General features: G+C 44.5%; 2 protein-coding genes across 2 annotated transcripts; one reads left to right on the forward strand and one right to left on the reverse strand.

Annotated features, from left to right (window-relative positions):
* Nucleotides 1-2,969: 2,969 nt before the first annotated feature.
* T265_13307 (hypothetical protein) lies at nucleotides 2,970-10,450 on the reverse strand (the record flags this gene model as incomplete). Its single annotated transcript, XM_009168298.1, has 2 exons — nucleotides 2,970-3,105; nucleotides 10,278-10,450. Coding segments are annotated over 2 exons (309 nt in total), but the record flags the coding sequence as incomplete, so codon positions are not given.
* On the forward strand, nucleotides 4,729-5,087 carry T265_13306 (hypothetical protein; the record flags this gene model as incomplete). The annotated part of the gene is made up of 2 exons (XM_009168297.1): nucleotides 4,729-4,939; nucleotides 5,035-5,087. Coding segments are annotated over 2 exons (264 nt in total), but the record flags the coding sequence as incomplete, so codon positions are not given.
* Nucleotides 10,451-21,274: the final 10,824 nt, after the last annotated feature.

The raw sequence follows: 21,274 nt of genomic DNA on the forward strand, positions 1-21,274 counted from the left end.
TCTGAGAGAATGGAGAATATCTATTTTTGAGGTAACATGCTACTCATAAGATTTATTTTTAAGGTGTAATGCGCAAGCAAGTGCATTTGGTCGAAATTTGGATTACTTCAGTAGTGTACATTCCAATCAATTGCGTCGTGCTACTAAAAAGTGCTTATGGCACAAAGATTCCGGAACCGGATATCCGCATTTGGCGGTGGGCATAGCTAGATTGAGCAAATCTGATGTCTCTAACCCGCGCGATCTAAACAGGATGTCAATGGACCGACCAGGTGCGTGTTCAACACTGTTGCACAGGTTTAAACCGAAACAGGGACTAGTGAACATCTGAACTTCGTGGATCAAACAACGGGGTCACGTGTTGTGGTTGAATTCAGGACACAAGGATTCGGGGAGTAAATACTGACCGAACTGATAATGGATCAAGACTCAGAGGATATAAATACTACTAATTCACGCATTGGATTCCAAATCACTTGAAATGGCAATGAGATTCTTATCGATTCTCGTCCTAATCACTGTAGGATTGTACACATCTGGTCAACCGTAAGTTTCACACTCACTCTCAGTTCTCATGTTTGCCTAGCTGGGACGAAAGCACAGAAGATTGCAAACGACCTCAAGTGAGTTTCACTCAGCCGCTGTTCATTGAACAATGCTCAGACGCAAGTGTGTCGCCGCTTCCTCGGTGAATTGGTCAGATTCTACAAAGAAACCAAGTGCAATGCAATCAAAGCGACAAGAGAGTTTTTCGAGCGAGACCGATTGGGCCAGAAGATTCTGGAAGTACGCGAGATCTGTAAGTTCCTCTCTGGATGTAACAGTCGACTAATATTTTGCTGTAGTGATGAAGCGACTGGATTACTATGCAGAACAGTACTCAAAGGGGACATTGCAGTAGGACACGTGTTGTCATTCTTAGTGTGTTATTTGACACTGTCGTTTGTACATCATTAACGCCGACTTCCATTCTTATACGCATGACCGTAAAAATCTTGTTATCCTCATTTGCTCACTTCGTTTGGTACACGATTTGCGCATTTCCCGAGAATAAACTTTCGATTAGAACGTGACCACATGATTTTTTTGATTTGAACCAATGGGAGAGAGGATCATCTTTGGGTTCTGGTGGCTGAGAACTCGGGAGGGAGGGGTTTGGCACGTTTAGAAATTGCACACAGCTTTGACACAAGAGCAAAATAGGCATAGTGAAATCTGTGGTTATTGATCTCAGTACTCATTCCTTTCACCCCTGACGCACGTCAACACCCCGTAGTTTCTGGTATAGGATTGCACGGAAGATCGACTCATACACTGTAACAGTGATACTACTGATGAGGGAGGCATGTGAGTAGTATGTTTTCTTCTTTTAAATTCGCTTTGCGTCTCTTGAAACGTGAGATCTGCTGCGTAATTTGTGGAGTCGCTTTGTAGCATTTGCTTAGATTTGAGCAACAGTCAATGCATATCCGGGAAAGTTCAGGAAGACGCGTTCAGGAGAAGATGGATGTTCAGTTTTTGTAAACTAGATGCATATGAGAGATTTGCTCCCCTGTCCAATAGTCTGTAACTGAGGCCGTAGAATTTTACATTAGGAACTCGATCTGCCTTTGAAGTCAGTCTGTGCCGGAAAGCTGAGAAGCATTGTACAAAGGTTTTGCACTGTCCAGTTGCGAGCTAGTCACACTGCTAATCAGCCGCTCGTGGCTAGACTGTTGAATGTCCAACCACTGGCAGGGAGGTCGCGGGATCGAGGCTCACCATGGAAGTTTCTTGAGATATGCACTGATGAAGATTTCCTGTAAGGATCTTCACCATGAATTGGCTTCACCGGCAGGACGAAACCTTCCTTCACAATCAAAAAGTCTCCACGCAATACGAACCATCGTTTTCACGCGTCGAACTTACTATCCACCAAGTTTTGGCTAACAAGGTTGCTTAGCCGAGAGACCAGACTTCTTTCGTCCTTACAAATCACCGTGGTGTCAAAATTCGGGCTAGTATCTGAGTCACAAGACGAGTCAGGTGCTGACGAAAACTGCTATGCGGTATGCTGACGACTCATCTGATAAGTCTGGCTCTTGCATTTCCACACACACACACAGATCAGCTTAAAAAGCCCATGGATTTGATAGTGAGCAAGGGTTGCGTGCAAGTGCACGTCTGTCCGAAGTATCCACTTTGTTTTCCGACAAATAGCCTGGAGGTTTGGACTCTCCGAAAGGAGGGGCACCAAGCAGGGAGTTTCCAACTCCGGGAGCACTGAGAGAAGGTTGAATGTGCCGTATAAACAAGTCTAAGCCACCCCAGTGCTTCTCAGCTTTTCAGCATAGATTAGTGGGAAATATCGATTGGAAATTCCAGAATCTTGTTGCACTATCAACAACCGTATGGATTATCCAGCACTCCTGATTTTTTTCATTATTTTGTAAAATAACGCTTTCTGAGCATCATTATTTTATACTGTCATCATTCTGCGCGTTATCACAGAAGCACTCTGTGCCTGATCGTCACGGAGTATGATGTGAGAGGAATCAAATCGGGCAACGACAAAAAGGATTGTTTCTTGTCATTGATGTAACGGTGTATACTACTGACGAAGTTTGCGAGTAGCGTATGGTCTGGCGTCTAAGCTCCGCCCCCGCATCTGACCGAAGGTGATGGCTACTAAAAAATTACTGAACGATTTTGAAGTGTTTGCTAATTTTTGTTTAATATTCAGGAAACGTCCAGAAAATTTTGGCGGGACAGTTTGGAACGTTCAATTTAAAAAACTGTGGAAAAATATCTAATTTTGTGTCTTATGGCCCTATTTCGTTTGTGTTTGCCAATCAACAGTTTCGCATCGAAGAGCGTTTCTTCTTTAACCGGTAGTTCTCCCCGCCAAGCCAATAAGAACACATCACAAGTTGATGCACATTTGAAGCTAGCTTGCGGTCTAACCAGGAGGTTCGATAAATCAAACTAACCCTTTGATTATGAAAGCTTTGTGTACTCCAAAACAATTCATCCGTGCACAGAAAATCCACTGGTCCCTGTGCGTTGACATTCAACTGAATGCGATGTGAAGTCTGGATGTACTGCAACTTAGTGAACGAATTTGTACTTCAATGGTAAAGAAAAACAATTTCGCGCTTTAATTCGTCTCCATGGATTGCTTTGTAGCATTAAAACAAAGAACCCGGTAAATAAACAAACACTTTCGACAAATAAACTCATTTGCGAACCAGTTTGGTTTTCACGGGAGACTCAAGTGAATCTCTCGTTTATGATGTTCTTTAACTGAATATGCTACACACAGGCCGCCTCATGTTTCATTTGGTACGATATTCGAGATATCGCAGTATATTTTCCTAAAGGAAACTACTCACGAGGTTGCTGAAAATTCTTCGACAGCCCACGACCGGTTTCACTCTTCTTGGGGCTCATCAGGTAAGCGCAGTCCCCGAGTTTCCGTAATCCTCATGTTCTACCTGAACATAAAGTACACTGATTTCGGCAAATATACTCATTTCCAAACCAATTAGGTTCACACGAGGGACTGAAGTGAATCATGAACCAGTCAAAAATTGCCCGTTTTCGAACCTCGTCTGGTTGATGAGCGGAAAAGTGGAATATCTTCTTTTCCTGCAGAGGAAATTTTCACCTGGAAAACACTTCAGGTTTTTTAATGACAATGCACACAGGCGTTTGCTTGAAACCTTGTCGTCCTGGGGCTGCACGTGTGTTCAGATGCTCGATCACCTCTGGCCGCGGTTTCATGTTCCCTCTATTACCGGGGGTACAGGTTGACACCAGCTGCCCGGAGGGGGGGACCACCCCGGGGCGGAACCACCCACATAATTTAGTTGGTCGACTACCCAGACGTAGGCGAGGAAAAGACGAAGTCGACGGTGGACTGGACTTTGTGACCGACAAAGATGTGGAAAGTGAATACAATCCAGACGAAACGGCCGCACGAAATGAAACAGTACCAGCTCAGTGTCATCGCAGCACTGTCTCTCCCAAAAGTTTTTATTAGCCGTGAATCCAGCATCTTTCTGGGTTTCCCAGATTTTTCGATTCACACAGCGCTTACACGTCTCGACCCTGAATTTTTGTTAACAGATACACTACTCATGAGTAGTGAAAGCAAGCTGTAAATGATGGTAGTCGGCATGCTCCTGGGAGGCAACCAGCAGTTACATGAAACCACTCGGCTGATTTCCGACGGGGAAGTCATTCAAAGAATCTAGGGTAACACATGAACCCTTGGGATACGATCACCCGGTGGCAATCGTGCTAACGCTATTCTGTCGGTCTTCCACGTGATTTACCATTTTGATTAGCCTATCAGAGTAACTCTTCCAACCGTAAACATCCAAAGGTCTGTCACTGCTAAATCCGCATGACAGGCTGATTGAAATGAAGAGTTGTTGACTTCAAGTGGCTGCACGGCTGGTGTGACGACCTCATGACCTCATTGAAGAAGGTAAATATTATTGGTTTGTTGGAATAGGCGAGTAGCGATTGCTATTCACTTTCGACTTCATTCTTGGGGCAACAAACAATGGATCACCTTGGCATTGTGAATGGTATATAAACCTTCTGCGAGTCAATAAAATTCGAACTGTGTTTGCTAAACCGGTGCGGCGATGGCTCGGATACTGGTCGGTTTATTCTGCGTTATTTTGTGCACAGTCATGTGTCAGTAAGTATGCACTCTCATCTCGATTGAATTCCGTTCAGTGCTATGACAACTGGTCAGGCGAAGGGCCCTCTGGTAAGCTGCGGTTATGGCCACGCGCGTCTACCTCTCACTTGCAGGATATTTTGAAAAGCCTGATGGAGCGGGTGACCACGATGTGTGTCATGCATTTTCACAAAAACTACCCAGTATTTCGAGAATATTTGAAAAAGGATCAGGTTGACGAAAAGTTGACGAAACTGGGGAAGATTTGTAGGTTTTTTTAAAAAATATCCTCAGGATAGTGTTTGAACAAAGAACACGTTGATTTATTCTCACCAATTTGACCTTGTTTCCCTGTTTTTCAGTGGTTGCTCGACTGAATGAGCGCTTGAACATGTTGGAGAAGCAAGGCAAATAAGACATTCATAAATTGAATTTCCACGTTTGCTACTTGCTGAAATACACTTTTTTTCTGAGCTGCGCCTGGAAAATTGATTGTCAAACACATTTGGAGTCGGGCTCCCTTCTAAAATGATCAAGCAAACCCCTTACAAAAATATGTATTTTACTGAAGTGAACGTCAAGTGATAAACATCGTGTTTACGACGTCCGAAGGGGACAGCTAATAGTAGTATATAATAGTATAGAGTGGTATATAATAATATGACTATACCAGATCCTGGTTATTGGGTTACATGACAACCAATAATACTTGGTGACGCTGACCATGAAAGGATTCAAATCAAGTTGCTATGCGCTGTTCCGGAAGGTGAAATGCTTAGCAGATCACCGAGAACTTCCTCAGCAGTCAACCTCACATAGTTCAAAAGTGGTTCACCTATGGTACCTTCAAGATGTTAGTTAGCGTCTCGCTTTCTCGTGCTTTTTTGTCAACCTGAAATTGTGGTGTTCTCAAGAAGCTTGTGTCTTTGTGGTTTGTCATTCAGAAAAGTGATTCAGGTGACTCAGGTGTGACCTGGTGGAGGTCAGGAGTTTGAGACTGATTTCGGTAGGGTCGATTTTCGGACCACGAAGCGGGTTTAGATACGTTACTGTTCTTCGCCCATAGCTCAAGTATCCAGTCAGTTTGGCCGTTGGCAAACTCGCCGTGGTGGGTTCACGGAATGACCGGGGGACAGAAGTGACTCCGACGTCACCGTTTTCGGATTGCATTTTCCGTCATACGTTCTGTGGCCCTCCGTTGCCTAACTGAGCCGGGTGATCATCACAAGTCATGTTGATGACGTCAGTGCGTCTTGGTGAAGTGAAGCGCGTCAAATTAATTGTTACTTCCACAACGATCCGCGAATGACGCCAGTCGATTGGCGGTACGATGTCTGCAGCCCAGTTGTCGAACAAACCCGCTACAGAAAATGAACTACCGACTTTCTCTTCTGTGGGGAATTACAAGCCCTTCCTACTATCACATTCAGTGTCCCCTCTGATAGGCCAATGACGATGTTGCAAACAGGCTACTATTTTGGGTAACGTATGTAATCTGGGTGCCCTGTACTGAGATGTGTGAATGAAGGGCTTCGCGTACTCTTCAGCGGTACTCTCCAGCTCAGGCAGGTTTTCAACAGACAGGCCGTGGAATGGTCCTACTAAAGTGTCTTGGTTTTTGTACAAGATCTGTCTGTCAAAACTAAACACATTCAGGTGACTCAAAAACCTTTTGCATCGTATTCGGTATGTTCTAAACAGGCCGTTCAAAGTTCAGTCCACATTCAAACTCGCACCGACTCTAGTAGACACTGAAGGTCGAACAAACCATCCAGCAAAAAGCCAAATGTCATTTTGTATGCAATTTTTAAAACGATAGTTTGATGTTTGAAATGGACAGACGTGACAAATCCTAGCATCTTTCACCTGTAAACACACAAATACGGTATGCAATATTGGACGTTTTTAGCAATAACCTTATCACGGTCTGTTAATCAATACACCATCTGCCCTGCGTGAAGAAAAACGATCGTTCGTACGCAGCTGTCATCACGTGACAAAAAAGTGAGTAAACGAATGACGAACAAAGCTGTCATGAAAGCTTTAGAGGCTGTAGGTTAGAGACAAGATCCCCCTGTTGGTGAAACTGTTAGAATCCTAGACACTTGCTGACCTATGTTATATCGATTTTTACAGTAGTAATAAACTAGTATGAGGCAAATGAGTGTATATTCGCTGATCTCATGCAATTTGGTTTCAAGTAGAACATAAGGTTGGCGGAAACCCGGGGACTGGGCCTACCTGATGAGCCCCAAAAAGGGCGAAACCGGTCGTGGGCTGTCGATGGATTTTCAGCAACCCTATGAGTAGTACATTACAAAAATAGTATGAGGCAAGTTGCCAAGGTGGAGTCAGTGGGACGATGATGTCAAACTTACTGGTTCAGTAAGGCCAGCCGGACCACTTGAATGTTTGGTGAGTGTAAACAAACAGACAAGCCTAATATCAGAGATTTCATGTGGGGATGTAACACAATTTCTAGCTTTCCGGGGGTAGTATCTCCTTTTACGGACGGCATGTTGATCAGGGCATCAGTTGAGTTTACCCGTTCGTCAGATTTCATGTGAATCTGTCCACGGGTGTGGTAGGTGTTGCTTTGGGAAGTCTGTTTGATACCAAGTCAAACTGCTTGGGATATCAGAATTCCTTGTTGTCCGTTCATTTCTGGGTCAGAAGTGGTACGTGAACATGGGTTAAAAGTACAAACTTGACACTATCACCGCACCTGAATAAACTGATGTTGTCAAGGCTACGCGCAAAGTGTTCCAGCGATTGAACAGGGCAAAGACTGAATGGGTGCCTGAACAAACGGTCGCACGCAAAAAGTGGAAATGTTATATGTGATGATTCGTCAATCTGTGGTATCTGCTGCTGACCCGCTCCAGTGCCTAATGCCGGAGAAAAAAGACTCACAGAAGGGAACACAACCGATATATCCGAAATGAAAGAGAGTGAATGCGTGCGAGTGTTAGAGAAAAAGTTACAGCGGCCCCACGCTATTTAAAGGGGACTTTCTGACATTGATCCGGGCTGTTTGATAGGCGTTAATGAACACCCATCAAAATCGATCGTGCCTCTACGAAGTGCCTGAACGCTGATCACATTCGGTCGTGCTTCTGTGGCGTGCAAGAACACTCATCAGGTTTTGCTGAATTGATTGAATGATTGACTGGCCTGGATGCTTGCCGGCTTTCCTGTTGAGTTTTTGGTGGAGCAGTAGGTTTCGGGCTTTCTGAGGTTACATTCAGCAATCTGACCTTCCTGATAGAATGGTTAAACGAGAAACTGAATCGGAGTTGTTGATTCCGAAAGGCTTTTTCTCAAGACGTACGGGGACGTTAAATCCTACCTGTGGGCACCGCAGAACGACTTTGAAAGGATAGGGTAGCCCATCACTCTCGTCCAGAAATTTGCTTCGATTAAGTGGCTTACGTCGCGTCTGTCGAAAACTGGTGTCATAGTTTTCAGCAGATATTTTTGGGAGGATCACGCGGCATTGAGTGAATCATATTCATTGCTCACCTAAATTTCTTCTGGGTTAGTCACCTTTGGTACCGTTGTTGACCACATTCCCTTAATGCCTTCTCAATACTGTGAACTCCGGTCTGGATAGCCACCTGGTGCGATTGGCCAAAGCAGAAAAATCAATGAACGTGCGAGCCAGCTGACAAGCCGTCTATTTGAAACCAGCTGATTCTCAGGTGCAACTTGAGAAATACTGGGAATATCCAGTTAGAATACCATGTTTGAAGGTCGTATGCATCTGGTGCACTTTGTCAGCGAAGACTGTCGTTTTTACGACTATTCAACCAAACATGGATTTCGAGATGGCTGGGTAGTTGAGGCGGGAACCTACTGCACGCAAGTTGTTGGTTCGAACCCAACCCTGACTGTTCCGCTCTAGACTGCGACAACTTAGCAGTGTCACATCCCTGGTTCTCCCTTCCGGTCGCGTGGTCACCAGGCACCAAAAATGAGTGATTTTTCATTAGTGACCGAATGCGCTACATAAATGCTGAAACAATATCAAGAATAGAGAGACTGGCTCTCTTTAGAGGAGAATGTTGGTAGCTCAGGTAGCGTAGCTGGTCGTTGGCTTGTTCGCTAAGCTGGGCAATTTGACTGCAAACGTTTCATCACCAATCGAGGAGACATCATCAGTGTGTTATTGGGGAGCATAGTGGTGCGTAGCGGTGGGTTGGTGGTTGTGCCACTGGTAATGAGCTGTTCAACAATTTCGATTCACCGATAGGAAAAGTCACCAACGGGATCAGACTCTTCGTTTCGCTCGAATATTTGTATTCATGATGAGTGGCTAACGTGAGCTGATTCCGGTTGCCATTCGAACCAGCACCTTCGTTGTTTTCAACCTCTGTCAACTTTTGTGTGTATCTGCTAGTGTTATAGCATTGTGGATAGCCGGATGAACAAGACCTCCAAACAAAGGAGTTCACCGTTTATGTTAGGTCTCGAGTAACAAGTAGATGTGTGTCCAACCTCAGAGACAAAACCTTTCATGTTGATCCTAAGTTTAGTAAACACAAGGACACATGCGTATCTGGGTTCCGTGGACGATCGGAAATCGGACAATACCGGTCTCTGACATAATGGAAGGCACTCAGTTGTCACAACCGCATGGTCAAAATACAATGTTAAATCGGCGCACTATCAACGTTAACTTATTCGACTGTCGGTTTCTCAAGTCGAGGTGAATGAAGGGTATATCAATTAGATCGTTATCTACCACACCATGACGCGATGTCCCTTTTGGGTGGGAATGTTTGGACAAAACTTGTGTGATTAAGCAGACGATGAGCAGGACGAATTGCGCGTACGAGAGAAAACTTGCAAAACACTTGAACCGGAGAGGAAATACCGCGCAATGAAATCTGAGTCGAAACTCAACCAGAAGGAAAAAGAAACTGTTGTGATGCTTTACAGTTCCGCATTTGATCACACCTTCCTTTTGAATCCCTAAAAAATACCCCTAGTTTTCGAAAAATTCAAAATATTGGGATAGGCGGCGCTGATTAAATGAGGATAGGAACTGTTGTGATGCTTTACAGTTCCGCATTTGATCACACCTTCCTTTTGAATCCCTAAAAAATACCCCTAGTTTTCGAAAAATTCAAAATATTGGGATAGGCCGCGCTGATTAAATGAGGATAGGTTGGGTCGAGAGATTGAACACTTGGAATTTGTGACCACAGCGATATCCAGAAACCAAACGGCTGACTGCTTGGTCGCTACCGTGTCTTCATGTTTCACTTGCAATACGTGGGTAACAGAAACTGTTTTCAGTCTCCTAGGAGATGGAATTTCGTAGAACACTGTGCGTTTTGTTACTTTGTTTGACACCTTAGTCAACGGCGGGAAGCCACCGTAAGTAGTCAAACTGACTGCTAGAAAGTGGCTGTTTTTTAACCATAGTAGATAATTTTATCTGGTATCCAGCTACAAATGAGCCATTCCTACATACAATTTATGTTCTCTTACTTTCTGCTTACACGTGACACACAACAAGCATTGATTTTTTATGATGCCAGTTTGATTCGGGCCATTAGAGAGTAGACTTGTGTCAGTATAACTACTGAGTAACACTCACCGCTTGCTCGCCTGATTTGTGATCCACTGCGTTTTGTTCCATGTAAAAAACACCATCAAGTTGTTCACTGTCATTTTTACCGTCAGAGCTGAAGTCTTGTTTACACATTCCGCGACTAGTGAAGAGAATTCGATTGCAAAGGCCAGTATTCCAGCGGCACAGGTGGCGTCCATCTTATCAGTTTCTATCCAAATTAATCGACTGAATGGTGGAATGGGGGTACTTCGGATGTTGGTTGTGGGCTAACCCTCTCTGTCCTTTTTCACCCTTCCTTTCATTACAAGGATTTATTCAAATAAACTGACATCATTGGACGGCAGTGAAGTGTCATTGTTCCCATCCGATGTAGCTACAAGTGATGATGATGATGATGATGATGATGATGACGAGTGATGATGATGATGATGATGATCATGATCATGATGCAGGGTTGCTGGTGGCTGAAATTCAGAATCCAACTATATGTATATTTATTCGAATAATAAACGGCTGTCTTAAGGCTTCGGTGTGGTGCGGATCGGATTTGCCCATCGGTAGTAGCGAAACCATTCAGCATAGCTGGACAGCCGGAGATCGCTAAAGTTGAGTCAAACGTAATTCCCTGGTCGACCTGTAGAGGACAGTGTCTCCGGGAAAACATCTGTTGACCTATCCAAAACAATATGTCTTAAAAGTGAACACCGGAACTCGGTATTAGCTAGGCAGTAAAGTTCCTACAGTATCGTCGTAGTACCAGCGCCGTGCAAGTTATCCGGGGGATGACGTATTATCGCATTGTCAAGGTGTTAATGGACACCCTAGCGGCACTTCGTAGCTCCGTGGTCAATTACCTGATCGTCCTAAAGAGGATAGTGTCAATCAAGCACTGATTAGAAAACGGAACAAAATTACCTTAGCTCCAGGTGATTGACCGCTGATTGCGAATGCACGGCGGCCCACAAGGCCGACCCTCAAAAGGTATGTGCGTACACAAGATCAACTGTCGGTGACATAAACGTTTCTCAACACCGCGGCACATCAAGTCCCACATAACACGGGAGTTGATGAGCTGTTCTGGTTGGCTTCCATATGTGTTGCTGTTACCGATTCCCGGCTGTTGCTAGATCAACAGACAGTCAAGTCAGCTGTTTTTGAAGCCGAACTTGTTGGCTCAGGGTGGCTTGAAGAAGCCATGGAAGTTGTAGAGAGTCTGCTAAACAGTAGCCAGTTCCTACAAATCGAGTTGCCAAATAGACAATGGTGGTTGCTTGTCTGTTTACTGTAACCCAAAATTTTTCAATTATGGTCAACACTAAAATGAGCTAAACGTTCATTGCTCCAGGACAATCATGTGAGCGCCGGATTTCTGGTCGAAAACCTCGCCAGTTGGACAGAAGTCACCACTTTGATAAAAAAAATACTAATTGTTCACCTGTACCACGTTTTTGGTACCTTGCTACCACCTGGGGAAAACAAGAGGGCTGAGCTACCGCCGGGCTGCTCAGGTCTATAAAGGATCGGTCGAGATGCTGGGTTCGAACCAGGAGCCTTCCGATCGGCGAGTTCACCCCTCAACCACTGATCCATTCTACAGGCTGGATCGAAAATGGAACTGGTAGGCAGTTGTAAGTTGTATCCACTTGGGATCAACTGCATTCCGGGAGTGTAAATTTACGTCATCCTGAGAAGCACAAAGTTGCCTACCGTCAGCTCACTCAAGTTTCTGAACTGTTTGCCCAGAACCCATCATGACTTTTGTGAAGCCGTTGATGAATTTCCAAAAAGATGAACAAATAATCGTTCAGATGTAACATCCTTTCGGTGCTTGGCTACTTCTTCACCAAAAGGGAGTACGGGAGCTGGGACACTGCCAGTTTGCCCAAGCTAAGTTAGGAGAAGTCAAGATGAAGTGGTCGGGTTTGAACCACGAACCGTTCGGTCAGTAAATTTGCGCCCCGATAACTGAGCCATTTTGATCAAGGTTGTCCAGCTGTAGCACCGTTTTGGTGCCTGGCTATCAGGCCACCAACTAGTAGCTGATATGAGCACCCCACACGAATCTGTGTGGGAAGGCTGGAATCCAATGCCCTCGGACACTCTACATAAATGCATTACCTTCCAGTATCCCTTCAAAGGTACCTTTTGCTAGTCATTTTCAATCATCTTCTCTGAAGGGAAGAAGGATAAAGGAAGAACTCTTGTTTGGGGTGGTCGCAGCGGTTCGTACTGCCGGTTACACTCTAACGTAGAACCATAACATCACAGGAGCCCTTTGATGCAAGAGGTTCTTGGTTCAACGACCTGAAAGATCTTCCATAGCGCCCCTTGGCGACCCTTTATGCAATATTACCGACATATCTGCAGTTAGACCGATTTTCAGGCCTGACTAAAAACGTGCCTCCAGAATATGACTTTCTTCAATCCAAGCTGTGGTCGGCGATACTTGGTTTACGTTTCTGTGTTCGTGTGAGTAATGAAGCTCAGTCAACTTTTGCGAGGTCGTGTTTTGTGACTTTTAAGTCACAGATTATTAGGACTGGGCCAACAACACAATGAAAGACACCATATGAGGCTAGACCCGGGGTCGTCGAAACGAGAGTTCAAGACCGACTGGCCAGCTCAGCCGTCAGTATGACTGATACAAGGCAAAATTACTTCAAGGCGCACAGAGTGTGAAAGACTAAAAGGGAAGCTCACACTAGCGCGCAGTTTTTCCAATAAACGGCCCAGAAATACACAGGTGAATACGATCAGATTGTGTTGGGTGAATTGGAATCCTTGACCAATCGTATGGTTTGTGAAAACTCTGGAATGCCTGCTGTCAGTTGTACCCTCCTTGGAGTTCCTCGACTAGGCCTTCTCCCTGCATCTTCTTCAGCCTTATCCATTTCTTGAACACCACAATGAGCGTGTGATGGAAGTTGATTCGGGAACGCATCAACAGAATTTGTGGTACATGGTACATTCCCAATGTCTCCGCGGGAACCATAATCAAAATATCGAGCGTGTTTCGATACTACTTATGTATCATTTCTAGTACTATCTTCTACCAAATCTATCTAATGGACCTCAAAATGAATGCAAACCACAGGGGCCTGCTCAAGTTTTTATCGGCCATATCGATCATCGTTTAAGTGAGGCAACCTTTGTGCGGCATATTCATTTGGGATGCGACTGTGGTCCAGGTGAGTCCTGACTTACAACTGAATTCGTAGTTAGCTAATGGTTGATTACCACAAAGTAGGCTAGATTATTCCTCAGCATACTACCGAGTTAAAAGTAGAGCCACAAAACGGTGGAGCAATAGAGAGAGAGAGAGTGAATCTTGTACGTTGAATAAAATTGCACGTAGACTGTTCAGAGCTTAACTTTGCCATAGGTGTCCTGCTCAAAGGTAAAAAACGAGTTGTGCTCCTAACAGCTCAAACTCACAGTGACTTGATTTCGTTCATCATTCACACCCACAATGACAACTTTTCAGCGAGCGAGGAAATGGACTTTTCCAGAAAATATGTCACGCCTTGGATGAAGGAAAACGCCTATTTGCCGTGGCGGTGAACATTACTCACGATTCGACCGAGTCCGATATGCCACCCTCGGAATCAACTATATCGGTCAAAGGAAGAAGGCCTTCACCGCGGAGTTGTTGACTGAAGAAACACCAACTGAACAGTTACAGACTATTGGACAGAGGAGCAAAACTCTCGTATGCATCTTGTTTACAAAATTAAATATCCATCTCCTCCTTGAATGCATCTTTCTGAACTTTCCTGGATATCCATTGACTGTTATTGAAATACAAGCAAATTCTACAGAGCGACTACACACATTCTGTAAGAGATCCCCCTTTTCAACGAAGGAAAAACGGATTTACGAGAAAACAGACTACTCACATGCCTCATCAGTAGTATCCACCTTTACAACGGCATTCTACTTACACCTTAACTACCATCATTCTGGATCGTGGAAGAAAGACGAAACACAAGATGAGCAATGCCGAAAAAACGAAATGTATGCCATCGAAGCCTAAAAAATGCGTTGAATACATTACGCGCGGTATTTATCTTCTCAAAATATCGTGCCCTTCCAAAAAACATACTCGTCTGTAATCTTGGAAGTTATGCGAACAAATGTAAAATTCAAAAAACGCCAGTCACAAGTGGTTGCGTAATTTTCGAAATGCGTGACATTACCCGACTGGGACGTACTGCGGGACTGGTCAGTCGACCGATACATCATGTGACCCAATCACGTCTTTCAAGGATGGACAGGTCGCAAGTGTTTGCGTGACCTTCCGAATACGTGACATTGCCCGACTGGGACGTACTGCGGAACTGGTCAGTCGATCGATACATCACGTGAGCCAATCACGTCTTTCAAGGATGGACAGGTCATCGCCAGATAATCAGGTGACTGCTGCATGCGCTGGTGGAGTAGGGGCGGGGGTGACATTCTCATCTCGCATATCATTCCAAGCACCGCCAACGATATGCACTGTTGATGAGTTCTAGCGAAAGTGAAACTCGAACCCGGTGATTCCCTCATCAGAATAATTACTTCCCCAGGACAGGAGGAACACTGTCCATACGTAGCATAAACACCGTTTGATCTGCGAATCCTTAAATAATAATGGAGAGATTTTTGCGCTTTCGTCTGTCGTTTAACTTCATTGTCAAAATCTGTTCACTAAAATAGATTCCTGTTAACTATTCTGACCTTTCTTGTTCGCGTGCAAAAGCCTCAGGACTGACCGTCTTCTACCGTGTGAAGGAAAACGCCCCAAGTTCCAGTGTGCTTGTCATTCCGGAGAGGAGGAAAGAAAACGGGCATTACGTGTAGAGGAAGGAAACTCCGGATAGATAACACCATGTATCAGGAAGGTCAGATTCCTGGAAGTAACTCCAGACAGCCCAGAACCTACTGAGACCCTAAAACTCCACCAAACTCTCAATAGGAAAGTTTGTAAGCATCCAGGCCTGTCAATCGCTCAATCAATTCAGCAAAGACCGATGAGCGTTCATGCAAGCCACAGAAGCACGACCGACCGTGATCAGTGTTCAGGCACCCGATAGAAGCACGGTCGATGTTGATCGGTGTTCACTAAACGCCTATCAGACTGTCGAAAACTGCCCTCTAAATAGCGCGTTGTAAATTTTGCACTCGAACGCACTCGGTTGTTTGGAATAAAGCTGCTATGTACCGGTGAGTTCCTCCTGGCACCAGGCACTGGACTGGGAACAGAAGGTAGATATAACACCATGTAATGGCGTGATATCAACCAGACAGGTAGCGAACGAGAGAGCGTTCGAACCCAAGAGCAGCGGTACCATTGTACAGATGTGCAATTTACGTCACGGGACACCATCTGCAACACAACTTCACGATTCTTTAGAGACACAGAATTTTCGCGTTATTAAGGTTCGTTCACTTCAAACCTGTTTTACCGTTTGGCCGTATCGAAACGTAATTCACCTGGATCGGTTTGTATGAATCTGTGAGGTGAATTTCGCGCTGTTTGAATAGTTTGATATTCATATGGAAAAAATAACACCCTGTCTGAGCCGAAACGGAAAGTTCCACTTTACCTTTGTCAATGTGCCGTCAAAGTACTATGCCGTTTGGACACAGGAATAAAGACGTCTGTCGATAGGTGTGTTCGGGGTTTAAAATTCGCCGTCCGGGTAAAATAAGACCGCGGTTTGTTTGACATATTCTCCAAGCACTAGCAATTAACGCGGATGTCACGTTCAAAATTCGAAAAAATCGTGAAACTCCTAAAATCTTGTCGACGTGGTTAGTTTTTAGAGAATTTAGCCTTACTACTGTAACGGCGCATACTACTGATAAACGGCGAAGCTGCTTGTTGACCAACATAAACTAACCGGTTAGACCTTACCAGAAAAGAATTTAAAAAATCCTATTTGCACAGAGTGACGTGAACATTCCACAAACTTCGTCTGGAACTTTCTTTAATGTTCCTTGAATAGTCAACAATACTAAACGAACACCACAAAATAGTTCATTACTCACCTTGACATTCCATCAGGTGCAGAGTGGGCACTTTGAAAGGAAACTACTTGCATTACTTATCAGTAGTATGCACAAAATGGAAATCGGGCTTGGAAGAGGTGGCTTTAACCCACTACAATCCGTGTTTCCTATCCAAAGTGTACGCGGTCGGCTGCCAACGTAATCATCGCTAGCAGCTTTATTTAGCGTGATACAGGACTCCACTGACCGAATGACGCCTACGCGCAGGTGCATCGCCAAATTTCAAGTTTACACGACTCTGATGTTCTTCGTCAGGACGTTATTGCTAGCTCACTGTCATCATCTAACCACCATTCGCGCAGGTGCCCAAATTTCAAGTTTACACGACTCTGATGTTCTCCGTCAGGACGTTATTGCTAGCTCACTGTCATCATCTAACCACCATTCACTATCGTCCATGACAGAACACAAAATGACAGTGGAGTGAATCATGCTACAAAAGCGAAATCCTGTGAGTTTGCCTCCTGCCATCAACAAGCTGACCTTCCCCCCCCAAAAAAAAAACAGAGTCCAAGGAACAAGCGAATGCAGTCGCACTTTCCCACAACCACCCTGGTATTCTTGAACAAGTCTGACAGAATAAAGCCAGTACAGTGAAATTTTTCTCGGAAACCCATACAACACATAGTTGACGGAACTTAGGGGAATGCGCCTACCTAATGTCGAAGAGTTTTCAGCAACCTGATGAGTAGTATGTTACGTCTAGACAATAAACGGAATACTGTTTTCCTGATTTCCACTCGAGATGACATCATCATTGTGGGGTTGGTGATCACGTCACTGATGACGACACCCTAGTTGCTGACGGAAGGCAAATTACCAAGCTCGGCGCACAGGGTCAGCTGATCAACCACCCATGCTCGGTGGATTTCCGGTCCTAACCGCGATTATTCCACCAGCCTTCTGAGAAAAAATGCCTCCGCATCGGTTAAGTGGACTGAGTAGATTCCGTAAACTTTATTTGAGCAGATAGAATGGTATTCATATGGTTGCATTTGAGAAAGGTACACCAAGCTGTGCAGGTGCCCATCGGTCTAGCTATGCTTTGAAAGCTAACAGTTTCCCGTTGCCTCTGAAACTGCAAAGTTGTTTCATCCGTTTCTTTCAGGTAATTGGGACGTTTTATGGGAAACTGTTAACTGCAACAATTCGTACACATTGTTGCCTTGGCTACATAACGGCAGTGAGGATCTTGTTTCTGGACCACACTTTCTTGCATCACAGACCTTTTTACACAGATGATAGTTTCGTAATTTAGCTGTGTCTGTCCGTAGTAAACTCGAAGAAAGAAGTCCTTCGCTGCGGAGTCGCTTATTAGAAAACACCACGTACTACTTGCATACCTCACCAGTAGTATCCATTGTTACACAGCCATCTATCATCAAATTAACGAGACTGGCTCACATTAGTTAGTTGGACGACTTGTTTGTTTTGGTTAGACAAGGTATTGAAAACAAAATGAGCTACTTTTTGTTTTTTAATCCCATATTATACCACTGATTTTCGTACTTTCGAGCACTTGAAATTCCGTTTCATGTTAAACGGTCAGAAACTTGTTACGGAAGTTGGTGTTTCATCGGTGACTCCTTCTTTTATGTGGGGATCAAAGTCTGTACTTTTAACGAGATTCCACAGAGTTTCGTAAGCAGTCATTCGTGAATTTGATCAGTAGTCGGTTCTGAGTAGTATGCTTCTGAGTGGCACTCATTAAGCAGCTCTATAAGCCGTTGCTTTGTTTGAGTTTTGCGCAGTGGATCTCACGGGATCAAATTTGTTTGCAAATGAGTGTATTTCGCTAGTTTCGTGAAATTTGAGTTCAGGTAGAAGATAAAGATGACGGAAACTCGGGGACTGCACCTACCTGATGAGCCCCAAGAGGGGCAAAACTGGTCGTGAGCTGTCGAATAATTTTCAGCGACCTTATGAGTAGTGTATCAACTTTCTGAATAGAGTTATCCGTCTACTCTGAAGCACAATCTGCCTGGTTGCCTAACTTGACTGATGAAGTTTTCTTGTCAAGTGCACAAAAATCGTTCAACATCGACGAGTTCTTCATCGGTTCCAGAATTTTTCAGTTCTTTTGAGACCGTTTAGACAGCAAACATCCATAGTTTTGTTTTACTGGAAACCACAGATTTCTTCAACTCTCCGTGCACAGTGTATGGCTCGGTTGAGATTTCAAAACCGTTCACGCTGTATCTTATCGGTCCGGGCGCAACATCCGGTCTAGAGTGTTTCTCGTTGACCCCAACACAATGTTTTCGTGACCCCTGAGGAAAGTAAATATTGACAGGTTGATTTCAAAACATTGTACTGTATGAATAAGAACCAATCAGCGTTGAAGGCATCTATGTAGATCTAACACCAAGTATAAATACCCAGTGTGTTCGATGACCATAAAGACGCAAAGAACACTCGAGTAGCCCTTCTCAGGATGAAAGTTTTCAGCCTCATCTGCTTGAGTCTATTTCTCCTTTCTGTGATGAATAACAGGTGAGTCCAGGTGCACGTGACTATTGACTCTGATTCCCCGAACAGAGTGTCCGCTGATGACGAAATCCTCGAGAAACAGGTGAGCCCCGCGCTAATCCCGTTCTAGTCTCAATTTCAGAAACAAAGTTTTGAAAAACTTTCCGCAAATGTGGAATTATTGAAAATGGAAGCCTACACAAAAGTCCGGAAATATGTACGGGCTTATTTGGGCAAGGATGAAATGGGAGTAACACTGTTCAACCTATTGGATATAAGTAGGTCTTGAAATTTTTTTAATGCTCTCTCTCCCGCAAACAGTGGTCACTCGTCTCCGCAATCGTAATGCTCTCCGCAAACAGTGGTCACTCGTCTCCGCAATCGAATCCAAGAAGTGCTCCCGTAATCTTGATGAATCGTGTAAACACTCTGTTCTTTGGTGAATAAAACAACCGTTGTAATCCATGAAGCATGCAGACTTTGTTTGTTCTCTTTGGTCTGGTTCCGAATAGCGGTTGCAGGGATATGCAGTCCGTTGAAAACTTTGTCAGGTTTCGGAACTGATGGGATAAATCAACCTACCCAAAGTGCCTACCAAATAAAAACGCGCTGCTTTTCGAATGTAATTAAACTGATCGATTAACAGTTTGCTTTTTCACTAGGACCTAGAGGATATTCTAAGATCATTGTGGCTCGGCCGTATGACACCAGATCCGAGGCATCATACACCGACGACAGTCTCCTATTCCATTCAGAACTCAGTTGTCCAAGCTAAAACAAGCAAAGGATATTGCTTGTCCGTAGACCACGAACATCGGGATGCTAGCGACCTGACCCGACTTTCGGGGCGATAGGCAGAACTAAGAGGCTTGGTAACAAACCCATTGAATTCAGTGGATCGCGACGAAGAATTAACAGAATGGACAGTTGCTCGATGTCATGAATTTGTTCTTATTTAGAAGTATAGTGAGTCATAACGAATTACGGGTGCGTGATGATCATCATCGTACCATCGCCGCACTGTGAAACTTCGATCTTGGATAGCCCTGCAAACGAGGGTTGTGAGTTAATCAGTTGAGATACGTGAATTCAAACCGGTGACCAGAAGCCTTCCGACTTAGTGAAAGACCAGTTGACAATCACAGGGGCTTGTTGAGAATACTGACAGGGAGGCGTGGATGGTAGGCTAAAACCGGACGGTCAGAGAGTAATCTATGCTGAATAAGAACCGGCCGAGTAGTCTATGAGACGACGATGGAGGGGGAAATTAGGTGTGTGAATAACTGAGCAGAATTTGTTTAAAATGCAAAGAATCAAACGGCCCATCGTCATCAGTAGGAGAACCAGCTCCAAACGTAGTGGGACTACATAACTGCCAATGAAATAACCGTTTATCGTTGAGTGAGATTTCATTGGTTGTTCTTCACTCCCCCTTAGCAGATGAGTTGTATTCTTAGCATCACTTTTTGAACCGCTTGTACGCGACAGTGATCAATAGAGCAGCTGGTTCACACGTTCATTGACTGGTTTCGCCAAGCACATCAGGTGGTCAGGCGACTATCCAGACTGGGGTTCACCGTAATAAGAAGGCATCAGGGACTGTGGTCCGAGAGTTTTGAGTAAATGGGTGAGGCTAATTTCCCCTCTGTGCCGGACAACTAAGATAGACGATCAGAGACTGTAGTTAGTGAAAATCGATTCAACTAGTTTCATGCTGGTTGCGCTATGGAGCAAGACGTCTTCGTTACAGATACCGCTTTCTCAATACAACGTATTGCCCAGAGTATGCATCAAGACATCGGACTATCTGTCGACCACAGGAAACACCTTGAGAGTTAAGACATCTTGGATGATCTGTAGATGGCATTCCTTCGAGTTTCATTGCTTGGTGTAGGTTAACAGAAAATTTCCCAGTGTTTTGTTCTTGGGTCAAAAACATCTATGCAGTGGACTGTTACTCACTTCGCACTGCATTACTATTGGATGGAATCCCTCACACGGGTCGCTTTACCGCTCACAGTTGGGTGCTGCCATCGCTAAGACGCTTAGCTCGCACGCGATTGGTCAGAAGAACGGGCCGCCTGCCGGTCCAGCATCATGGCGAGTTCTGATTGTCCGAACGTGTGGGCCCAACAGCCAACCACGATCCAGTATCCTCCTACTGTCCAGTATCAATGTCGCGTCAAAGAGGTGTCGGAATTTCCAAATTGTAGTGCCTCACATACTGTGAATACGATGCTCTGAAATGTAATTTGGCCTGGTTTTGGGCCCTTAATACACTTTGTGCAACTTTAGCGGTCCTTTTTTCTGATCACCCTACCCTGGGAGGATCAGGCCAAGAAGCGAACTGAGGAATTACCATTATTGCAGTTACTACAACCATGATTGTGTACAGAAAGCCCCGTCGACCCTACCTGCAACGATCTAGTTCCTTAAACAAACGGGGCCCTCTAGCACTATCATTAATCGATAATTGGCTAAGAAGAAGAATAGTTTGA

This window comes from Opisthorchis viverrini, assembly GCF_000715545.1.
Source record: "Opisthorchis viverrini unplaced genomic scaffold opera_v5_54, whole genome shotgun sequence".
Lineage (NCBI taxonomy): Eukaryota > Metazoa > Platyhelminthes > Trematoda > Opisthorchiida > Opisthorchiidae > Opisthorchis > Opisthorchis viverrini.